The sequence below is a fragment of the Ictidomys tridecemlineatus genome, chromosome 9 (assembly GCF_052094955.1).
Source record: "Ictidomys tridecemlineatus isolate mIctTri1 chromosome 9, mIctTri1.hap1, whole genome shotgun sequence".
Classification (NCBI taxonomy): Eukaryota; Metazoa; Chordata; class Mammalia; order Rodentia; family Sciuridae; genus Ictidomys; species Ictidomys tridecemlineatus.
In genome coordinates, this window is record NC_135485.1 from 4,181,397 (window position 1) to 4,204,950 (window position 23,554).

Consider the following 23,554-nt stretch of genomic DNA (forward strand, 5'->3'; position numbering starts at 1 on the left):
TGGGATAAGAAGGCCCTCTCTGAATGTGGACCACCCAGGAGCAGGGGTGTGCTAAAGCAGCTAGGGGAGTAAGTCCTTCACTTCCCAGGGGGGTGTGGCTCATCATCACATTGTACATTGATCCACCCCACTGTAATTTTATTTTATCATTATATTCCCAGTGCAAAGACTAGAAACAAATATGTTATGATTTGAAAGACTAAAGTCATTTGGTTTCTTAGAAGGCACGGCCTGGACCACAGAATTACATGAGGTTCCTTCCTACACAAGAGCTACCTATGTTTTTTTCTTTATCCTACTCCTTAAAGAGCACTCAGAGTTGAAGCTCCCTTTCACAACAGCTTAAGACCACAGGATGTCACCCCCACTCAGGAACAAGGACAGCCAAGGAAAAAAACTTAAATTTTAAAGATCGAAAATTTCTTAATAACTTTCTAGATATTCTGTCTTTTCAAGCAAATGAATACTTTTATTAACATGATAAGTTTGTTTACTTTTTTAAACATGGTAGGGTTTTGACCTCAAATACTTAGCAGGCCTGCTATTCAAATAAACTTATAGCTGGACAACATATGAACCTTGAAGATGCCTCTTCCCTGTCCAGTTTAAGAGTTCAATGCAGACAGTTCCAGGCTTCCCTTCCCAGCCCCTGAAGGGTCTTTGCAAATATCTTTCATTTTATGTCCAATATCCCCTAAAATACATATGGGTGTCACATCAACCCATACAGAACACCAAGATCTCACCTCCTACTCTAGGTTCCATGGCAAATAGAGCTGAGTTAGGTTGTCCAAACAAACCCACGAGACAGGTTACATCCGATAGTGTACCACATAAAATTTAAATTTTGAACAAAATACATCTCTCCGCCTTTGGTCTCACACAGAAATTAAAGTCCCCCAATACAAACAATACCATCCTCCACCCGTTCTCCAGACTCATCAGTCCTAGCCAGGTCAGGCCCATCCGCATTCCCAGTCCAAGTCTGGCCCCTTCCTCAGCAGCTGCTGCATGGAGTGGTCTTCGGAGTCCATGCAGCTCCTTGGGCACCTCCAGAGCTGGAGAACACTGAGTCTCATATGTGTTGCACACAGACCCAAAGTTCCAGGGAGCTATCAGGTCACACTAGAAAGAGCAAAGCACCTCAAAATTCAGAAATAACAACCAAACCCAGGAACAAATGTGACTGCCGCAAGAGCTCACAATCTAGGCCCTAATTCCTGTATGTGAGAGCTTTTTCCAAACAAAAGTTACTTCCCCAAACAAAAACATTTAACAATCAAAACTCATATTGAGGTCATCAACCCCCGACCACAGCAGAAACGTAGTGTAGGTGAGGACAGAGTGTAGACAGAGAAAAAGGGAAAACAAGAGGCTCTCTGGTTTCAGCTTCTCCAGGGTGTCACCAATCTCCATCACTGGACCAGGACCCGCTGCGGAAACCTAGGGCACAAACGGGAGACACGCATCAGAGAGGTCAACGCGGGGGGGACGCAAAGCCCACCACGCAGGTCGCCCCTCTCGGGAAGCCGCCTGACTCATCCCGGCCTTCGGCAAAATCTGGGACCGTCCAGCGGCTGCCGAGGGCCACCGTTTCCACGTCCCGCGGCTGCACGCCTTCGGGTGCCGCAGGTCGTTTATTTCGCAGTCGCTCCCGCGGGTGCGACCGGGCGGACACCGAGCCGGCCTCCCGCGCAGCATCGCCCCTACGTCCCCGGCCGCGCGGCCCCCGCGCCCACGTGGCCGCGCCCGCTCACCGCCGTCACGCCGACTCGCCCTTCTCTATCCGCCGCACCAGCGCCACCAGCATCTCTGCCATCTTGGCCAGCTCCTTGGCCTTCTCCTCCGCCTTCTCGCAGCGCGGGGCCGCCCGGGGCGCCGCGCCGCCGTCCGCGCCCTGCAGGTGGTTCAGCGCGCTCTCCTCCGAGGCCTCCACCTGCGTCTTGATCTGGATGAGCATATTGTCCATCTCCCACAGCTTGCCGCGGTTGCGCGCGTGCGCCCGGCCGCGCTCGCGGGTCAGCGCCGCGATGTCCTCGCGCATCTCGTTGATGACCGGCAGCAGGAACTGCTCGAAGTCCTCCTCGGGCTCCAGCACCTCCACCTCCTCGGGCTCGGCCAGCTCCACCACGTCCAGGGGCCGCATCTCGCGCTCGAGCCGCGCTGCCGACGTCTGCGGGGGCAAGGTGGACGCTCGCGGCGCTCAGCCACGCAGCCGCAGGGCGGTCTGTGTAACTTTCGCCCTTTTAAAACTTTTCCCCTCAGAGCAGCCACGGAAACGGCGACTGGAGAGCGAGAGGCGACGAACAAAATGGAGTCCTGGCCGTCAACCAGCGCTCTGCGCGTTGCGGCCCCTTTCACGACTCGGCCACGCCTCGCTTTACGGTCACGCTATAAAGCGCGGCCGCGCGCTAGTCGACGCGCGCGCGCACGAGACCCTGGTCCCGTGTGCGTCACCCCGAGCTCCGCCCCGTTTTGCCCAGGTTTGTGGGCGTGGGCTTCTGTCGCGACCGCCTCCCGTGGCGGTTCCCTGGCACGGAAGTTTACGTTGAAAAGGAGGTTTTCCCGCGCTGGACGCGGAGAAGGCGGGAGCCCAATGCCGACGAAGACTGTAGCATCTCGAGCGACGCTCGGAGCCCTTCCTCTTGGACTCGACCATTGAAGCGCGCCTCCGTCTCCGCGCGTCGGGGTCTTTTCTCCACGCAGACCCCGCACCCCGGGGCCCGCGCACCCCCGCGCCAGCTGGCCAGCGGCGCCAGTCTCCAGCGCAAGGCACCGCGGCCTTCGCTCAACACAGAACGACGTGCAAACTGTGACTTGTATTTTGACCCAAGTCCTCCCCCCCACCCCCCAGCGATCTCCAGTTGACAGATAAAAAGTCACAGTTGGGGACTAAGATAAAAATCATGAAAGTACTTTGTAGACACCAAGCATACACCTGTGTAAAGTGCATCTCTTTTATTTAGGCCTTTGTCAGATTTGTTTTTGTTTTTGTTTTGAGCGGGGGTGGGGTCCTGGGCTTTGAATCCAAGAGTGCAAAGATGCTTTATCACTGAGCTACATCCCAGCTTTTTATTTTTATGTATTTTTGCAGTTCGAGACAGGGTCTTGCTGAGGGCTTGAGTTGCTGAGGCTGGTGGGGAACTTGCTATCCTCCTGCCTCAGCCTCCGAGTCACTGGGATTACAGGCGGTTGCCACCGTGCCTGGCCTCGTTTCTTTATATTTTGGTTGCTCCTCTTGTAAAATTCCAGGTTTTGGGGCTTTCTTGATATATCAGAAGCACCTATCTCAAATTTTTCTTAAGTAAGAATTAATGGCCCAGATGACAATGAGATTCCATTTCACACTTATTAGCATAATTAAGATGCAGAATATTAACAATACCCAATGCTGGTGAGGATGTGGCTCAACAGAAACTCTTGTTCCTTGCTGGTAGGAGTGCAAAATGGCACAACCACCCTGAAAGACAGTGTGGTAGTTTATTATTATCATTTTGTGGTGCTGGGAATTGAACCCAGAGACTGATGCAAGTTTGGAAAGTGCTCTTGGCAATGTGCTCATTAAGCTACATCCCCAGTCCTGGTAGTTAATTTTTAAAACTAAAGAAACTCTTAACTATGTGATTCTGCAATCACACTCTGATATTTATTCAACTGGGTTCAACCTGTTTGTTCTGTTTGTTCTCACAAAAACTTGTGGATAGATGTTTATGTCAGCTTTATTCCTAACTGCCCAAACTCAGTAGCAAGTGGCCTTCAACAGGTGAATGGATAAACTATATCCCAGATAAATGGAATATAATTCAGTCCTAAAAGAAAACAGGCTATCAAGCCGTGAATGACATTGAGGAAACCTTGAGTGCATCTTACTAAGTAAAAGCCAATCTCTACAGATACTATATGATTCTGATACTTCCCCACATGTTGAAGTTTGAACATTAGAGAAGCGCGCTGAGGCAAACATATGAAGCAGGGTTTATTTAAAACGGGGGAACATAGGGTTGGGGCTGGGGCTCAGCGGTAGAGCACTGGTCTAGCACCGTGAGGCCCTGGGTTTGATCCTCAGCACCACATAAAAATAAATAAAGGTATTGTGTCCCAACTACTCTTAAAAAATAAATGTTTTAAAAAAAGGGAGGGCTAACATAGACCTAAACCATGAGGGAGAAGGGGGCCTTAGCTGGTATCCGAAGAAGCAAGGTGTTCTGCCCTTTTTATGAGTCCTAGGCTTCCTTTGTTCTCCTGTCTTTCTCCCACTTATCTTTCTTTTTCCTAGGAAATGCTCAGTGGGCAAAGGGCCAGAAAGTGGAAAACTGGTGGGCCAAGGGGGAAGGGCAGGGTGGATTAGAGAGGGACCCTTTAACAATCTGATAACTCCCTGGAGGGAGGGGAAATTCCTGGGACTGGTGACCTTGGCAACAGGTTGGAACAAGGGCAGGTTCTTGTTAAGATCCTTCAGGGGACAGTCTCCAACTTCCCAGACTCACTCAAAATTGGCCTCCTTGACCCGACCTGACTCCATTTACCTGTCTATACTGACTGCCTGCCCAATTCTGGCTTCAATTCCGGCTACTATGGAGATAGCAAAAAGCTCAGTGGCTGCTGGAGGAGAAAGGGGTAGGCAGGCAGAGTTTGGTGGACCCGATGTTCAGGGCAGTGAAACTGCTCTGTGTGAGACTATCCTGGTGGATACGCGTCTGAACCCTCAGAATGTATGCCACCCAGAATGGACCCTAAAGTAAAGGCAGGACCGGGTGACGATGGTGTGCCAACATGGTTTCACTGATTGCACACATGCTGTGCTTCCGGGAGCAGTGGTGATATGGGAACTGCACTTGCTGCCCAGTTTTGCTGCAAACCTAAAACTATTCTAAAATAGAAGGTTGATTTAGAGGGAGTGAGGGGCAGATGACTCACACCCTGCCAAAGAACTGGAAAACACTGCCTCTTCTCCAGGATGAGGTGAGGTGGGTCCCTTCCACCACGTACTTTCATGCCGGGCATAAGATGCCAGGTGTCCAGTGTTCAGTAGGGGCCAGGTCTCCAGCATTTCTTTATTTTCTCTTTTAACTGAGTTAGGACGCCTAGCGCCCAGATCTCTCCTGTTATTTACAGACAAACAACTCAGCAGGGTGGCTATGTGCCTAGGAGCACTCTGTGGGTTTTTCCAAGGACAAGGGTCACGCCCCGTCCCTTTGGACAGGCCTTGAGATAGAAGCTGGGTTTTCAAAAATGGAGTCATCAGTTTCTCAGTAGATGGACACAATATCTTTATTTTTATTTATTTGTTTTTATGTTGTGCTGAGGATCGAACCCAGTGCCTCAGGCATGCAAGGCAAGTACTCTGCCTTGAGCTACAACCCCAGCCCCTCATTATTCTTTATTTATAAGTACATTTATTCCCACTGTAATTTTGACAAATTATTAGATTTTGAAAAAATGTTATTCAAGCCAGGTGTGGTAGTGCACACCTGTAATCCCAGTGGCTTGAGAGGCTGAGGCAGGAGGATTCCAAATTCAAAGCCAGCCTCAGCAAGAGAGTTGCTAAGCAACTCAGAGAGACCCTGTCTCTAAATAAAACACAAAATAGGGCTGGGGATGTACCCTGAGTTCAATGTCCAGTAACCCCCACCCCCACCCCCCACCAAAAAAAAAATGTTTTTCAAACATTCGAGAGCCATTTATGCTCTTCTGATTTCTAACTTAATTGCATTCTGTTTAGAAATGGAGTTTTGTTTTATGCTGTTTAAAATTTGTTAATATTTGTCTAATGACCTGGACAATTTTAGCACGCACTTTGCATATGTGCCTGAGAAGATTGAGCATTCTCCAACTTTTTTTTTTTTTCCTGGTGCTGAGGATAAAACCCTGGGTCTTGTGCATGCTGGCTTCTACCACTAGTTTACCCCTCTAGCCCCATGGAAATGAAATGGATCCATTAGACCTCCCTTAGAGGCCATACCAGGGGCCACATGGATTAGAAGATCCGAAAATAAAAAGAAGGTTCTGTGCCAGTCATAGGCAGAGGACATTTTCCTGTTGCGACCACTGTGTGCGTGTGCTATTCTTCACTGCTGTACACATGATCGACAGTGCTAGGTACTTCTTTGAATCATCCAGTTTTTCTAGCTGTTCTGAATTGCCTGGAACCTCTTAAAAGTAGAGGTAGTAACAACACATTTTGTAAATATCTTGTTAAAATTCACCGGAAATGTTGTTTTGGGGAGAATAGCCTAGCTCCTTTGTTTGTGTGTGAGTCTGGGGAGAAGGGGTGCAAAGAGCCCAATGTCAGAGGGCTCGCATGAGGAAGGGTAGCCATGTCCTTGGGTCCTGTGCTGTTTGCCTTTGCTGTGTGCACTGTGTAAAAAAGAAGAGAGTGTCAGTTTACAGCATCTGGTCTCTAAATGTTAAGGAAATTACTGGTGCATGACAGAACCGGAGCTAGTGTGCACACTCCAAGTGTGTTCAGAGCCAGGGGCTGCTCCTAAAACCAATTGTGCACCAAGGGGAAGTTGTTACAACCACCCCGTATGCATCACAGAAGCAAGCACCTGGCCACTGGCTGACAGGAGAGGGAAGGGGAGGGCTCTAGGTAGGAATGCTCCTACACAGAAGCCACTTTCTAATTACTGCCTTCTTGGTCTGCAGACCAAGGCCTCTGTGCACAGCAGGACGCCTCAGCCCTGACTGGAAGCTTGAAGTCTTTCTAGATGTTGAGAAGGGCACCGCACGTGGTGGGAGTGGGCTGCAGCAAGCTTCTTGGCAGGCTTTCTGCAGTTTCACGGAAGTGTTGCACTGGGAATTGTGAACTTTGATGCGTTGCAGACTGTGGGGCCTGGGTAGTAGTGGGTGGAGCAGGAGGCAGGATGCAGAGGCTCTGCCCCAGCTATGTTAGTTTAGCTGTCCAGCCATTTTAGTCAATGTATAAAGGATAAGCAGGCCACATTGCCCCCAGTATACTTAAGGTGGAGGTGGTGAAATAATCCCTGTGTAACCGTCCTTTTGTTAGTTGTTAGGAAGTACTGTCTCCTGGGAGTAGCTTTGTCAACCGCCTCTGGGAGCTAGACTAGTGCCATGCTCCGTGGCTGGAAAGGTCAAGGGGGAGCAGAGCAAGGTATGTGTGTGTGGGGCTCCCTGCTAGGACTTCTGCAGCTCACAGCTGGCTTAGATTGTACCCGTAGGTCTGGTGCTTTAACATCAGGTACATGTGTTTAATGTGGAGCGAGGTGGGTCTTTATTTTGAGGCACCTAAGCTTTGTAGATGTCCCGCACTGACACCTGTGGGGAAAAGTGAGCTAGTGAATGAGCTGATTTAAATATCTCTGACATCGTTGAGAGAAAAGACGCATCTCGATGTGGAGTTGTTTCGCCACCTGTCGTGTTCCTCGAAACTAAAACACTCAAGAGTCACTTCAGGGGAACTGGGCTGCACGAAATAACCACCCAAGAGACCGAGATGCCTTTTTCTTTGTGTCCTGTGACGGCTCCTCTGACCTTAAGGGTCTGCAGAATGAGAGAGCGAGAGAGAGTACAAGCACCCGCTGACCCCTTTTATAGAGGAGCAGCCATTCAAATGAGGCAAGAGGTCAGGTTTCAAGGGGCTGAGTCTAGCTTCATGATGTATGCTGTCAGCTAGAAAGGACTGACCCAAAGGCAGAGCAAGAGAAGGGGACACACAAAGGGTGTTTCCATGGAGACACTAACCTAAACAGGGCAAGGGGGTAATATCACAAAGGAAACGGGTGAGCATAGCTGGACCTGTGGGGCTACAGGAAGGCGCGCCTATGCATGAGGACACATTTTGTGACATTTTGCGGCTTCCAAGATCGGTGTAGCCATCTAGAGCCACTTTGATGTGGCCAGATCACTTGGAAGTGACCGACAGGGCCTCAACTGATCAGGGAAGGAAAATGCTGGTCACATAGCGCGATGGCCTCCCACAGCCACCTCTAGGCAGTGTGTGGGCGGCAGCAGAGGGTGGAGGGACAGGGAGAGGTGTGTGCACATGCATTCAGGTTTACTTTTTGTCTTTCTCTTCATGGTGCTGGGGATGGCACCCAGGGCGCGGGTGAGCCAGGTGAGTGCTCTCGCCCCTGAGATCCACCCTGGCCTGTGGGCACCTCTCTGGCTGCACGTGGGATGTCAAGCAGTCAGTGGCACAGAGCTTCTGGCTGACACGTGAACAGTGTGGATGTGGAAACAAGCGGTCCTGAAACCGTGCCTCGTGCGCCCCGTCGTCTCGTCTTCAGTGGGGCGCGACACAGAGCAGTGTTTCACCATGGCTCTGCCGGTCCTTTACCTCAAAGTCGTGCCATTTTTGTGTTTTGTGAAAAAGGCAAGATGACATTTCTTTTTTGCCCAGACTGAATTTGCAGTGTATTCTTGGTTATCAAACCATGTAGCCCTGGGATTTTGAGTTGGTAAATATTCATGATGTGTGGGAGGCATGATACGCACCAACAGCCCGACCACATGAAACTGGACGTCATGTGCACTGGGGACCTAGAAGGACACGCAGCTGTAAGGAAGGACACGCAGCTGTAAGCTGCCCGTGTGTTGATGACTTTGTTCATTGTGTTTTTCTGTTTCCTATTATGCACATAACTTTTTTTTTTAAATAAAGGTTATTTTAAAACCAAAAGAAATTAAAAGAAAGAAGGAAAACATCCTTCACGTGTGAGGAGAGTGGGGGCGGGCTTGAGCACTGGAGAGAGAACCCAGACTTTGTAATATAGATTTTATTAAAAAAAATAAGAGAAAATCCCAAATAGGACCATTTTCTGCTGCCAGCCTGTGGGATCAGCAGCTCGTTCCCGACCCCAGACCCTCTTGATGGCTCTTCCTTTGCTTCGGCACTGACAGCTGGGGCAGTCCTGAATCTGTGGCAACCCACTCATGGCTGCTGGAAGTCGATGAAGAACGTGCGGATTTCCTTGGGGTAGACAGTGACGATGGGGCCTCTCTTCAGTCTTGAGGGAGAGGTGGGATGGCCTGGGGGAGCACAGAGTGGGTCTAGCAGGGTGCTTCTTCCAGACTCCCCCCAGAACCTGCAGCTGCATACAGCCTGCTGTGGCTCCCATGGTGACCATGGCCCTTGAGGCCTGTGCCCACCGGGGTCCTTACACAAATGGGTCTCTCCACGTCTCCCTCTCCTGAGGCATGGCCCAGGCGGAGCATGTCATACAGGCTGGTCCCGGCCCCAGTGGACGGGTTTCCCCCTGGAGTCTGTACTCAACACCTGCGGGCTTTCTAACTGGGCCACCTGGTAAAACATGGCCACTGAGGAGGCACACCTGTCCTGCCTCCTTCCTCACCTGGGTCCCTCCTCTTCTCCCTGCCACTAAGTGTCCACTCTGCACTCGGCACCATGCTGTGTGCAGTGGACAAGAGGTGATGCCCAGGATAGAGGAAGCACTGGGGCAGGAGAGCAGCAGAGCCACCTGCCTAGCGGGGACTGGAGGAGGCCAGAGAAAAGGACAGGGACCTTCTGAGGAGGAGGGAGGGGATGGAAAAGCTGGAGGCATGAGGATGCCCAGCCTGTGGGAGCTAATGGTGGGTGCAGAGTGGGCACAGGATGGCCACTCTGCAGGGCCAACTCTGGCAGAACCCCTGGGCCACACTCAGGAGCTTGGGGCTCTTGCCCAGGGCACGGGCAGGGTGTGCGGTCCGTGTGTATGTGTGCATTTCTCACACACATGCACGCTCATGTATGTGCCTGCGTGTGGCATTGGCAGGCGGAGACTGATCCAAGCCTTTCTTGACCTACTCTGGAAATCAGGAGGCTGCAGGGTCATGGGGGAAAGGGCCCCTTGAGACCCCGTGGCCATGAAGGTGGATGGCTGCATCTGCACCAGGTCTGTCCAGCTCCAGAGCCTGGCTGGGACCTGGCTGGGACTATGGCAGGGGTTCCCACCTTTCTGGTGGCCAGTCTTCGTCCTCCAGTTCCAGCGCTGCAGCGAACGTATGTCCCAGGTCCCAGTGAGCGAGCGCTCCTTGACCGCCACCACGGGCCCCAGCCCCCGCAGGATGGTCTGCAGGGACAGAAGCAGAGTGAGGGGTGGCCCCAGATGCCCTAGTTCCGAGCAGAGCAGCAGTGGGGGTGGGGTCCATTGTCCAGGGCAGGCCCTGCCTTGCTGGACGTGTCTGTCCAGCTCTTCACTCTGAAAGGAAGGGTCTGCCAGCCCATTTACAGAGGAGGAGACTGAGGCCAGGCTGTGTGCTTCCCCGTTGCATGGCCGGATGAGGGCCTGGGGGACAGGCACCACCCTGGGGGGATGCTGCGACCCTCAGGTGCCTGCACTTGTGGGCAGGCTCTCGCTGCATCTCCCCAGCTGACCAGGAGAGGAAGTTGGCCCTGAGGCTGGTGGGGTGGAGACAGCCCAGTGGTGGGGCTGGGTGGTCCCTGGACCTCTAAGTCATCTTCAGAGGAAGGCTGCCACAATCTGCTTTGTTCCTAATTATGCAAACGCTGTCTGTGTTGTCAGTGATCAGAGGGGAAGAAGCAGACTTGCTGTAACTGACAAAGCCAGGGCCAACTCTCGGAGTACCCTCGGGGGTACTCACTCAGGGCCTCAGACTCTCCTGGGGAGGCCGGCCACAGTGGTCTGCGGGGATGGGCCAGGGGCAGTTACCTCCAGATCCACAGTCACCGGCTGAGACAGGAACGGGTCCTCCTTCGCCTCATACAGGTGGTGCAGCCGCAGCAGGACGCGGTGTAGGTCGGCTTGGGCCTTTGGTTGGTGGCCTTTAAGGACCAAAGATGGCAGTAAGGACCCTTACCAGCCAGCCTCAAGGCTCTGGTGTGTCCCAGGTACTTTACATTTGACTCATTCCACATCCTCAGCCTCTCTGAGAGGCAGCTGCTCCGTCCCCACTTGACAGCAGAGGAAGCCAAGGTTCAGGGGGAAGTCCCTGCCCATGGTCAGGAAGTTGGAGTACCGAGGAGGGAGGACTCCAGGCCTCCCAGCCTGCCATTCGGGTCGGAAGCCAGGTCCTCTTTCCCTGTGAGGTCATCAGTGGGCTGTCCTCACGGCTCCAGTTCTCTCCTGCCCTGCCTCCCAGGCGAGGTGCAGCCACACCACCCAGAGTGGTGGGAGCCAGCTGTCACTTTCCACAGTAAAGAGGAGGCAGGTGCTGCAGCACAACCTGCACATGGCGTCCTGGGGCCTCAGTGAGAGCGGCTTTCCCGCTCGCCCCCATGGAAACACACGGGGGAGGAATGAATGCATGCTGCACCAAGTCAGGGGTCCCTGCGACCACGGCATGACCGGTCAACCGGCCTGACACGCTGGTCTTGTTTGCCCTAGTGTCCTGGGATCTCATGTCCTACCCTTGGCCACCCCTCACGGGAGGCTTGGTGCTGACGCTCCTGTCTTACAGAGGAGAGAAGGCTCAGGGGAAGCCCTGGGTCCAAGGTTCTGGGAAGAGGGCCCGCTGACTGTGAAGCCCTGGCTCAGGAGCCCAGCCCTGCAGCCACCCCGGCTGCCGACAGACTCTGGGCTGGCGCTGAGGTGCTGAAGTCCTACAAAGCTCGCCCTGAGGCTGGAGCTTGCTGGCTCTCAGACAGCACACAGGAACGGCTGCTGGAGCCCACACAAGCTAAGAGGTTTGTAAAAGATGTTTCTGTATGCTCTTGGTGGAATGGTTACGGATCTGAAACCCGGAGTCAGAGAACAACCCCACCTCCTGCCCTGAGCAGTGGGGTGCTATGGGAGCCCACTTTACAGGCAGTTGCAGGTATCCGGGCCCCTCATCTAGCAAATGGGGATGGACCACAGCCTGCACACAGGCGGGGAGTGGCCAGAGTCAGCCAGCAAGCTGGGCAAGTGGGCTCCAGCCCAGGACCAGCCACCCATTCTTGGAGTGGTACCTGCCCGTTTTCTGGGAGATGGACCCTGAGCAGCCCTGAGGGTTGGGCAGAATAAGGACAGCCATCTCTGTGGGCTGTGCCGCAGAGAAGGGACCAGATAAGGGCCCCACAGAACTGCAATGACTCTGAGGTAATTCCTCTGTCTGGTGCTGGGCTGAGGGGTCTGGTGGTCTCCTGGAAGAGTGGGTCTGGACCGCTGGACGCCTGCCTCACCTTTCCGAAGGTACCTGTGCTTGGTGTGGACTCTGCTGTAGTTCCAGCCAGGGATACTCAGGATCTGCAGGTGCAGATTTGGGGGCAGTGTCACGGCTTCTTGCTCCTGGGGTACTGGGAGCTTAGGAGCAGATCCTGCAAGGCAGACAGACAGGGTGAGGAGGGGTTCAGGACCAACTCCTCCTTCTGGCACTCAGAACTCTCCATGTGGCGTCTCCCTGGCCTCTGGCCCATCTCTCTCCCATCCTGTGGGCAGCCTATGCCAGTCAGCCTGAGACCTGTGGTCCTGGTGCCCCAGGTGTCCATGCCCTTGCCCTTGCCCTTGCAGGCCCTTCCCCCTGAAGGCTGTTCCCTCCACATCCAACGGCTGGGATCACAGAGCTGAGGGGCTGGAAGGATCTGGAGCCTCCCCAGTCTAGACATTCAAACGATAGATGATACTAAGGCCCAGAGAGCTCGTCCAGGATCCCGCAGCTCTGCCTTCTACTTGAGGTCTGGGAAGCCAGTTGCTCCTGTCCTGACATCCATCTGCCCTGCTCGGAGGCACGCTCAAGCTGCAGCTGCGCACGGCACCCCAGCCACACAGACACCTCACGCCAGCAGGACCATCAGAAGCCTTCCCTGGGTCTACTGCACTTCGAGATGGGAAGTCAGAGTCTTAGTTTTGAGTGGTGCTATGGTTTGGAACTTGTCTGTCCCCAGAGGCCATGTGTTGAAGACTTGTCACCAGCCTGTGCTCTTGAGAGGGAGTTAGCTCACTGGAGGCAGGTCTTTGATGGGGACACTGATTCTCAATCCCTTCTGTTTCCCAGCCTCTGCAAGGTGAGCTGACATCCTCCACCAAGGCTCCAAACATCACGGGTTGCTTGCAATCCAGGACTGGAACCTCTGAAACCATGTGCCGAAATAACCTTTCTCCTTAAAGTTGGTTTTCCCAGAGATCTCATCACTGTGATGGGAAGCAGACTAATCTGGGGAGCGGGGAACAGGTGCCCTCTGAGCGCAGCATGTCCCAGCTGGGAGGACACCTGGAGTGGTGTGTGACCTTCCAGCTGTGCTCCTCCTAAGGCAAGGCACCATCATGTCCCCCCTTCAGGCTGTGGAAACTCCTGCAGGGCAGGGCTGCATCTGAGGCACCTCGCCCTGCAGTTGGGGAAATGCATGCTACAAGAGTGTGGAGGCCCTGGGAAGGTTCTGGTGTGAAACTGAAGGAGGAAATATGTTGCAAGCACACCCTAATCAACACCTCTGCAAGTGGGTAGGCAACGAACTGAGTTCCAGGATCCTGAGGATGGGGCCAGAATGTAGCTAGGTGTTTACTTTTTCAAAGCCTGCTCCAAGGACTGTCTTCTGGTGGAATCCCGGTTTAATGTTACTCTGGTTCCACTATTTTAATGATACAGAACTGCATGGTTGCTAATCTACAGATGCCTCTATGGAGGCAAAGCGCAGCCTTGCAGGCCGGGCCGCCTGGTGAGCATGCCCAGACTCAGACAAAACCTAGCTTTCAAATGCTGGGACCCCAGGCCTCAAGTGGCATGGTGACAGTGTCACATTAAGACATATCCGGGAGAGGTGCAGAGTGGCACAGCTTCGAGCCCCTGCTCTGTGCTTGTCAGCAGCGTGCCCTTGAGAGACCCATTGTTTACCCTCAATCTCTGAGGCTCCTCCTTGCCCCAAAGCTGCCCAGATCCCTGAGGGCATGAGTCCCTCCTGAGGCCACCATGGCTCAAAGGCTCGTTCTGGGGCAGAAGCGATACTTACGTGCCATGGGCACCCCTTTGCTGGCCAGCTCTCTGACCAGCACGATGGGCCTGTGCTGCAGTGCCAGCCCCATCCTTGGGCGCAGGGCAGTGGTGACTGAGTGGGGCCCCAGCAGAAGCCAGAGCATCGGGGAGACGATGGAGGTGTCATTCAGCGTGAGGTTGTAGTTCAGGTTCCAGGTCAGGTTGTTCCACAGCCGCCGATGGAGCATGACCTGCAGGAGGGGCTGTCTGAGGGCCTCCCTGTATAGAGCGCTCACGGGTGGCTCTGAGGGGCTGCAGAAGGTCAGACCACGCCTCCTACCTCCACCTGTCCGTTGTCCTGGCTGGAGATGCCGTGGGCACGTTCCGACAGCAGCACCAGCCTGCTTTTGTTGTCCTCGATGAAGGCCGACTGCACCATGGGGAAGTAATTCTGCAACATAAGCACCACAGCGGGCATTCTGGGTAAAGGGTGGTGCAGGCTGCCCGGCCAGACCCCAAAGGCTCAGTGGCACACAGAGGAGGTGCCCTGACCTTGGAGGCCAGTGCACGGGGGTTCAGCTCTCTGCTCTGTTGCTCCCTAGCCATTTGGCCCAGCTGATGGCTCTAGGCCTTCAAGACACAGCAGCACACCAACCCTCAAAAGGACCCACTGACAAAGCACTGATTCTTCAGAAGGGAAAGAGGTACAAACCCAGCTCTCTCATACATATGTGGTAGCCCCCGAATCCAGTCACAGTCTGACTGGGAGCCTGTGCGCTCAACCCTGCGTAGGCAGATCTGGGGTACGGGGGCATTAAAGGAACTCTCTCCAGAGGCCTCTGCTGCTTAAAGGGGTCAGGCAGCATGTGGCAGGGTGCAGTGTGTGGCAAGGTGGGTTACCCGGGCGATGACGTTGTTCACAAAGGCCTGGTAGGGCCTCCGCTGCATCTGGTAGCCATTGTTGTCTGAATAGATGAGCTTCTGGTTACTTATATCACTGCTGGTCCTCAGGATGGCCTCTCGGTTCAGCTCCAAGGGGCCCACTCGGTACTTCTGCTCTATCCGGTGACAGAGAAGCTCTTGGTCGGGGTCCGAAGACACGTGGGCAAGCCGGGAGTGGATCGCAAAGGTGTAATTCTGGGCAGTGGTGTTCCTGGAGGAGGAGGAAGTGTGGGAGGTAAGGCTGCAGAGCCTCCCTGTGCTCCTTTCCTCTCCCCGTCCTTCCTGCTGGCAGGGTGGGTACAAAGGGGGCCTCCCAGGGCCATGTGCACAATGGCACACTCAGAAATGCTGCAGGAGGAGCCTGGGTCCCTGACACCATGGAGCTGCTGTGTGGGCCTGGACCTAACAAGAGGCCCTCTCTGAACCCAGGCTCCGGCCAAATGACTAGGCCCATGCACATGAGAAAGCACGCCCAGAGATGGCAGCCTCAACTGAATGCCAGGGTGGCCCCCGGGGTGGCCGCACTCGCTCATCGGCTAGTCCAGGGCATTCCCAGGCACCTGTAGAAGTACTGCCGGACCTCAGTCACCAGCTTGCCCCTCACGAGCTCCATCACCACAGTCTTCCAGGCGGGCACTGCAGTCTTGTTGGCAGTGAACATGTAGTTGTCAGAAACGGGGCCCTGGTGCACGTCGCCGTTGGCCTGGTATTCCAGGAACTCCTGCGTCAGGGGCACTGTGCGGTTGCTTTCTCTGCAGTGGCGAGCAAGAGAACACACCACTGTGGTCCTGCACGGGGTCTGGAGCCAGCAGACCATCCCCCGTCCAGATGCAGCCAAGAGCCCAGAATGAGGAGAATCACCCCGAGGAGCCTGCATAACAGTCACCAGGACCCAGTGGGGTCCACATAAAGACCCCAGCCAGAGCCAGCCGGACTTCGGATCCCGCCCCTATCTCTGTGGGCTGCATTCCAGGCCCAGCAGAGGGCACCATCACAGGGGTTGGGCCATCCAGGTGGCCAGCAGGGTCTGTGAGCCACACCCCTACTGGAAGGGATTTCTGTCCTGCTGACCCTGAGCTGTCCAGCAGGACACTATATTTATGACCCCATGTCACATCACATGCCAGGGCCTTCCTTCACCTGGTTAAATTCTCCTGACCCTCAGGCCCCAGGGACACGACCTGTTAACCAGCTTCACTCTGAGGCACGTGGAGGCACAGCGACTGGGCCATGTGCCGTGGCTTGACCAACGCGGTTCATCTGGGAAGGAGGCCAGCCAGTTCAAGTTCAGCTCAGACTCCAAAACCTGTGCTCACCCCCCTTAGGTTGTTCTGGTTAAGATGGAGGATATGGGCAGATGGGGAGGGGTCCCACGGCCCTAGAGATGTATATTTTAATTGCAAATGTATATGCAGCCTTATCAAGGGACGTGTTGTTATGTTGTTTTTAATGGGCTTGGACTTGCTGTGGGCAGAGTGGGAAGAACCGCACAGCTCTGCGCCTACTTTGAGGACTTCCGTGGTCTGGGGAAGGAGCCAGGAGGGGAAGAAAGGAGACGTGTTAAGAAGGGTCCTGTTGAGACCCTGATGCAGAGGAGAAAAAGCAGTGATGTCCAATTGTCTGACACAAAAGGCCTCTGATCTCCTGGCCCAGGCCCACGGCCCTAGCTTCTTTTCAAAGGCCACGGAGATAGGATAAAGTCCAAGACTGGGGGAAACAATGTGCGAATCCTACATCTGCTCAAGGACCACCAACCTACATTACATAAAGAGCTCCTACAATCCAACAGTGCAAAGAAAACCCAATTTAAAAGTGGCCAAAGACCTGGGTACACATTTCACTATGGTGATAGGCCACTGCCAATAAGCACATAGAGATACTCACCATCACTAGTCATCAAGGACATGCAAATCAAAAACACAGGGCAGTAGCACTTCACACCCACAGAACGGCCATGACTGAAATGGCAGAGACAAGTGACGGGGGATGTGACACACGGGGGCCTCCACACAGTGCTGGTGGGAAGGCAAAGCGGAGCAGGTGGGCACAGTGGCACATGCCTATAATCCCAGCGGCTGGGGAGGCTGAGGCAGGAGGATCATGAGTTCAAAGTTAGCCTCAGCAACTTAGTGAGGGCCTAAGAACTCAGCAAGACCCTGCCTCTAAATAAAATATAAAAAAGGGCTGAGGGGGTTCAGTGGTAGAGCACTTGCCTGGCATGCATGAGGCACTGGGTTCAATTCTGAGCACCACATACAAATAAATAAAATAAAGGTCCATCAACAACTTAACAAAAATTTTTTTTTCTTTCTTTTTTTTTTTTTTAAAAGAGTGAGAGGAGAGAGAGAGAGAGAGAGAGAGGGAGAATTTTTAATCTTTATTTTTTAGTTCTCGGCGGACACAACATCTTTGTTGGTATGTGGTGCTGAGGATCGAACCCGGGCCGCACGCATGCCAGGCGAGCGCGCTACCGCTTGAGCCACATCCCCAACCCTTAACAAAAATTAAAAAAAAAAAAAAAGGGGCTGAGGATGTGGCTCAGTGGCTAAGTGCCTCTGGTTAGATCCCTGGCAAGTCCCCGCCAAAAAAAAAAAAAAAGCTGAAACCCAGTTTCCCCACAACCTAGCAAGTCCACTCCTGGTCATACCCAAGGGAAATGTCAAGCACTCGTGACTGTTCACAGCAGCATCATTGACAGTAGCCAAACAACCCAAGTGTCCCTTGACTAAAGAAAGGTGAACAGAACATGGCCGGTCCACGCAATGGACACCGTTTGGCCTTAAAAAGGAATGAGGCGCTGGCCTTTGCTACCACGTGTAAACCTGGAGGACAGGTCCTCGGTGACACAAATAGGCCACAACAGGTAGGTCGCTACGTACATGAAGTGTCCAGATTGGACAAATCCATGGACACAGAAAGCTGGCTGGGGTGGCCAGGGCCCTGGGGGAGGCTCCTGGGGAAGTGGCTGCCACACTGCAGGAGGGTTATTGGGTGACAAAAGGGCTCAAAATGGACTGGGGGACAGCTGCACAACTGCGAGGACACTAAAACTGCCGAATGGCACATTTAGAGGTGAAAAGTGTGGAAGGTGGCCACCTCAGGAAGCTGTCACATTAGGGCCAAGGGCCTCTCAACTTGCACGGCTCTCCTGAGGCTCTGCGCGGGCCGGTTCCCTTGAAGGGGCAATGGGCTCCCCTGCTCTGTGCCTGGATCCCGGGCTTCAGCCACCTCTGCTGCACCTCCTCTGAGCCCCCAGCTCCCGCAGCCCCTCCTCTGTGCAGGTGACAGGTGGGCTTTGGGAACCTAATAAGAACATCCCTGTCCTCACCCCAGAGTTCCAGAGTGAGAGAGAGAGACAGGGCCAGGCTCAGGACAGTGTGGGCTCTGGGACTGGAGAGTGCCGGGTGGGCAGGGCCTAGGTGCACCCATCTGCGGACTGGAGGAAGCAGGCGGCAAGGTGGTGCTGGGGACTGACGGAGGGAGGGAAGGCACTCGGCCTCTCTCAGCCTGGCTGGGAAGCTCACGCGGCTGGCGACCTGCTCCGTTTCTGCCTGCTGCCTGCTGCCAGCTGCTCCAGCTGCCCACATCTAGGGAGGAATCCGTGGCCCAACTCCCAGGGAAGTCCCACGCTCTGGGCAGTGGAGGGCTGCTGAGAGACCCTGCCCCAGCCCTGTCCACACCACCAGCACAACCGCCTCTCCCACAGCACGGCCAGCCGGCCAGATGAGCGCAGGGCTGAGTACGGGACAGAGGGAAGGCTGAGAGCGGGGTGGGCGGGTGGGGGTCCAGGTATGAATGGATGGATGGAAAGGTGGGTGGACAGATGGCCGGGGAGTGGGTGGGTATGAATAAACGATGTTGAGGGTCCCTTCCTGTTGTAGTTTGAACTGAAGGTCCCCCAAAAGCTCATGAATGGAAGGCTTGGTCTCCAATAGAGCAATGTTCAGAGGCAGGAATCTGGGGGTGACTGGCTCACAAGGGCTGTAACCCCATGTGGATCAACCCACCGACAGCGATGAACTGCTGGGAAGTGGTGAAAACCAGCAGGAGGAGGGATGTGGCTGAGCAGAGTGGGTCCTTAGGGCCATGCTTTGGGGGACTTTATCTTGTACCTGGCCCCTCCCCTTCTCCCCTGCTCTCTGCTGAGGCTGTCGTGAACTGAGTGGCTGTCCTCTGCCATGCCCTTCCACTATGATGTTTGCCTCAGGCCCAAAGCAACAGAGCTGGCTAACTATGGAGCAAAACCTCTGCACCTGGGAGCCAAAGAAGCCTTTCCTTCTCTAAGTGGTTTTCTCAAGTATTTTGTCATAGCAATGAAAAGTTGACCAACACACTTCATGTTCTAGAGACAGTGTGACTATTTCCTGAGTAGAGATTCTCGGTTAAAGTGGATAATGTGAACATATTTTTTCTCAGGGTGATTTCCTCAATGCCCTCTTTTCTCTGGATAACAGCTTTGGAATCTTTGGAATTAGAAGGCATAAGAAAGCTTTTTTTTTTTTTTTTTGCCTTGGCCTAGACTCATATGCCTTGAATTAATGATCACAAGAGCAGGAAGAGGCTTCACCACATTTGGTCCTTCTCTCAGGCAGGTGAGCCAATGGAGACACCAATGGGAACTGGGGGCCCTACTGGTCCAGGCCCTGGGTGCGCCTCTGCCGCAGACCAGCAGTGGCTGAGCCTTACCTCTCCCAGATGCTGTGCATCAGGTTGGTGTCCTGGTCGAACTGCACGGTGTAGCAGTCGTTTGCCATGGTCACCAGGCGCTTTTTCTGTGAGCTGCTATGTCTCCTCAGCTTGCTCTTAAACCGGAGCGTGGTGGCCATGGTGGTAGCCTCCTGGGCCTCTGTAGTGGGCATGACCCTGTAGTGCCGGTAACTGAGTCCCGGGATGACGCTCAGGATGAGCAGGTCGTAGGCAGAGGGGTCCTTTGTTGAGTTCTGGATCTGCAACCAGCAGGATGGAGTGGGGGTGGATTTCAGCGCAGGGAGGACACTCGGTCCACTGGTGACCCCTGGCTTGCATCCCTCCTGGACAGGGGGTGCTCACTGTCCACTGAGCCAGCAGTGTCCTTGTCTCCTGGATTGAGCTCTCCTTGTCCTCCCTTGTTTTGGCTGCACCCCCGAGGACCACCACAAAACATAATGGCCCCTGGAACGTATTTTAGTGGCCTGAAGATGGCTGGCTCTCAGGGCACCCAGGGCTTCTCTTCCTCAGGGTCACCCCAGCTCCTTCAATCCTCCTTCATCCGCCAAGTGACTGATGCCCTGATCTTAACCTCTGACCTGTCCTGGAACCTGAGACCCACAAGGACCGCTTCCTGCTAGATGCCTCCACCTGGTCGTCCATGGCTGAGCTCAGGGCCACTCCTCCACCCCACTGCTCCCCAGCCTTCCCCAGCTGGAACCCTGCTGTGGCCCTTCCAGCTCACCACCCACAGCTACTGTCCAGGCCACCATGCCCCACCGTGCTCATTCCTAGGACTCGGCCTCTTGCCGGCTCATCTTTGTGGCCTCTGGCTGGTGATAGCTCCCGTGGACCCTCCCTGGCAGTAGCCCAGGTGTCCCCAAACCCTCTCTTGTCCCAACCATCTACCACAGCACCAGAGGAGTTCTTAAGACCCTCCTCCCCCCTCGATGAGGGGGTCCTCAGTTCCAGCAAGATGCAGCGGCCCCTCACTTCCTCGGAAGGGGCAACCCCATCCCTTGTCTCCACAGAGAAGGACCCTTTCCAGTCAACCCTCCTGCCTTCTCCCAGCTACAAGGTATCTGGCTTGGGATGCGGGTGTTGGAAGGGGTCTTAGAAAAGCCCCCTGCTTAGGTTGCTTTTAGCTACTTTACAAATCACTCCTCTGGACGTCACACAGGGGAACTATTCATATTAGTCACCCATGATGGGAACAGCTCGGGTGCCTGCTTTTTTTTGGTACCAGGGATTGAACTCAGGGACACTCGACTGAGCCACATCCCAGCCCTGTTTTGTATTTTATTTAGAGACAGGGTCTCACTGAGTTGCTCAGTGCCTCCCTGTTGCTGAGGTTGGCTTTGAACTCAGGATCTTCCTGCCTCAGCCTCCTGAGCCTCTGGGATTATAGGCCTGTGCCACTGTGCCTGGGGCCAAGCCTGCTTTTGTCCTGCGGGTGCCATAACAGGGCGGGAAAGCTCTGCCTTCAGGCTGGATCCGCCCCCCCCCTTCCCACTGAACCCTGCATCAGGTTTCTGCTCAACTCTGCGCCAGCCAGGGTGCCCATTTAAGGCCTGCCGTCCAGGTCTGGGAGCACAGGCTGATTTGCCTGAAACTTACCTGACGTCTCCCCCACTTTAAGGCAGAAGACACCAAGATAATGGTACTGAGCCATTTCCAAGGAGGCCAAGCTCTCACCATGAGCAGACCCACCCAGGGCACCTACGCGCCTCAGTCAGAGGCCCTGGCCTGTCCTCAGCCCCCTCCCTTCCCTTGCCTGTCTCTCACTGGGGGGAGCTGGGTTTGTGAGCCCCACAGCCTGCCATCTTCTCTTCTCTGGGCATCATGAATAGATCTTTTTCTGGCCCCTTCAACTTGTCTGATTCACTGACCCCTTTTTCAAAAGCCACAAGTAAGAGACTTGGGCTGGGGACCTCCTGGCGGCTCTGCAGCTGAGGCATGCAGTTTCCGTGTCCCTGGGGAGGCTCCTGGGGGCCTAGTGTTAAACCCACGTTTGCCACTCCTGCCCCGAACCTGACCTTTACCCCAAACACAGATACTGTCCCATTCACCCCACCGTGCGGGCTGCGACCTGGGCCACCCTTGTCAGGTGAGCCCCAGCCCTGGTGCTTGTCAACTGTTCCCCACGGCTGTCACTGGCCCCGTCTTATTTTGCTTCTCACCTGTCTCACCACTAGAATTTTATCCCTGACAGACAGCAGGGATTCTGTCCTGCGGTTACTGCAGTGTCCCTGCACCTGGGAAGGGTCTGACACACGGCGGAGCTCCAGAAATCCCTGTGGAGGGGACTCCTCTCCATGGGCCCTGCACTCAGGACACAGGGGTGGCACGTGCTGGGTCTATTCCAGGCCTCCCCTCCTCCTCAGTCTCGGCTTGGGGACCCTCCACTGGCTCCTGAGTCACCCTCCACACCATAACCATCTGTGACTGGGTCCCCTGGTGGGCTGGGCCTCACTGCTGTCCAGGGGCCCAGCACCCCACCTGGAGGGTGTGTGCTGAGTGGCTGAGCCATGTCAGTCCCTCTCCCTCCTCCCCAAGGGGGCGTGGGCTGAATGGCAGAGTGCCTCTGGAACCAGGGCAGCTCCGGGCAGCGGAAGGGGAGAAGAGACAGCAACTCAAGCGGACGTCAGGGGGGTGGGAGGGGCAGCCTGCGCCTCGCCAACATCCGCAGCCCTGTTCAGCCCTTTGAGACCCCCAGGCCTTTCTGCATGTGCAAGTGGGACACAGATTAGATCAGCAAGTGGCAAATGGCAAACGTCCCTCCTGCAGGACCACATGTCCATACCTGTGCGGGCACGGGGTGGCCCATTTCGTCTGTGACACTGACTCTGGGGAAGTGAATAGTCAGGGTGACGATGGTGGTGACGGTCCAGGCCAATGGGTTGTAGACTGAGGCAGAGTACCCATCAGGCCTCGGGTTGCTGCCTGGCTCACTCCACACCTCTGTGTACATGGGAAAAAGGCAGGTGAGACCCAGCCCTCTGGAGCCCCCAGGGCAGCCAGGGAGGAGCAGGTGCACAGCTTGGTCACATGTGACTCACTGCAGTCCCTGAGCGGGGAAGGAACAAAGGGAAAATGAGGTGTCCCTCGGGTGGCTGAGGGTCCGCTGTCCCTCACACATCTCTCCCATGGGCCCACTTTACTGATGAGGAGACTGAGACACGAGAAGTACAGTCATTGGCCTAAAGTGACCCAGCTTCCGAGGCCGGGGTCCAAAGCTTTGAGTACTTGGCATTGTGAGGAAAAAGTCTCTGGAGCCTGAACTGGCACTTGGGGGCCCTGCACCATGGGCCTGGCCTCCCGTCTCTCCCATCCTGCCATCTCCTGTGCTGGAAGTCCCAGGATCCCCAACACGGCACCCGCTTTGCAGCCTCCCCGCTCTGCTGGCTCCTCCCCTGTGCCTGGGACGGCTTCTCTGTCTTCTCTCCTGACTCCCTGTGTGCCTGTGGGGATGGCATGAGCATGGCATTGGAGTGGTTGCCCATCAACTGTGCCACTTGGCAATGACATCAAAGCCCATCTCACAGGGGCCTGTCTGTGCCTGTCTCTCTCAGTGCCCTGATGCCCCAGGGTGGGGGTCCTGTTTATTCCAGTCCTGATCCCCAAGGCCTTCCAGACCTGCAAGAGGGAAGGGCAAGGGCAGGGCTGGAAGATGGCATCGCCCAGACACTGCTGGGGCGGCAGGAAGGCCGGGGGGAGCATTGGGAAGTGCGTGACCACAGTGAAGGCAGAGGCGGGGATCAGGGCCGTGGATAGGAAAACCTCGTGCTTCTGTAGGGAGACCAATTGTCCCCATTTGCCCAGGATTTTTCGGGTTTGACAGCCCCCGTCCTGGGTGAACTGGCACACTGAACAACTTGTGAAACCTTGTGATCAGGAGGCGGATCCAACGGCCGCCAGGAAGTGATCTGCAGCCCAGCTGAGCCCAGGAGGGTGCTGGGAGCAGGACGGGGCCAAGGACACTGGCATCTTCCCTGCAAGGCAGGGGAGCATGGGTTAAGGGGTCAGACCCCTGCTCTGTTCCTTCCGACCCGTGTGGCCCTGAGCTAGTAGATAAAGGGTATCAGGATCCCAGCTATGAAATGAGGACCATGACAGG

The 23,554-nt window shown here is 54.8% G+C and overlaps 2 protein-coding genes across 3 annotated transcripts in view; both read right to left on the reverse strand.

Moving 5' to 3' along the window:
- Positions 1-448: 448 nt before the first annotated feature.
- On the reverse strand, positions 449-2,330 carry LOC101960244 (MORF4 family-associated protein 1). Its single transcript, XM_078020987.1, has 2 exons — positions 1,758-2,330; positions 449-1,443 (listed from the first exon to the last, which is right to left on the reverse strand). The coding sequence occupies exon 1, from the start codon at positions 2,144-2,146 to the stop codon at positions 1,763-1,765; it is 384 nt and encodes a 127-aa protein (XP_077877113.1). The 5' UTR covers positions 2,147-2,330; the 3' UTR covers positions 449-1,443; positions 1,758-1,762.
- Positions 2,331-8,723: 6,393 nt separating this feature from the next.
- Man2b2 (mannosidase alpha class 2B member 2) overlaps positions 8,724-23,554 on the reverse strand; it is a 29,796-nt gene continuing 14,965 nt past the window's right edge. For both annotated transcript variants that reach the window (XM_078020988.1, XM_078020989.1), the window contains 10 exons: positions 22,241-22,398; positions 19,438-19,697; positions 15,312-15,503; positions 14,710-14,962; positions 14,150-14,260; positions 13,847-14,060; positions 12,083-12,217; positions 10,632-10,744; positions 9,914-10,031; positions 8,724-8,991 (listed from right to left, as the gene is read on the reverse strand). In XM_078020988.1, the coding sequence (XP_077877114.1) occupies positions 8,894-8,991; positions 9,914-10,031; positions 10,632-10,744; positions 12,083-12,217; positions 13,847-14,060; positions 14,150-14,260; positions 14,710-14,962; positions 15,312-15,503; positions 19,438-19,697; positions 22,241-22,398 (1,652 nt within the window). In that variant the 3' untranslated portion in view covers positions 8,724-8,893. The remainder of the gene's footprint in view (positions 8,992-9,913; positions 10,032-10,631; positions 10,745-12,082; positions 12,218-13,846; positions 14,061-14,149; positions 14,261-14,709; positions 14,963-15,311; positions 15,504-19,437; positions 19,698-22,240; positions 22,399-23,554) is intronic.

Bases quoted from the DNA above. Each gene is read 5' to 3' on its own strand.
- LOC101960244 (XM_078020987.1), bottom strand. From the start codon at position 2,146: ATGCGGCCCCTGGACGTGGTGGAGCTGGCCGAGCCCGAGGAGGTGGAG.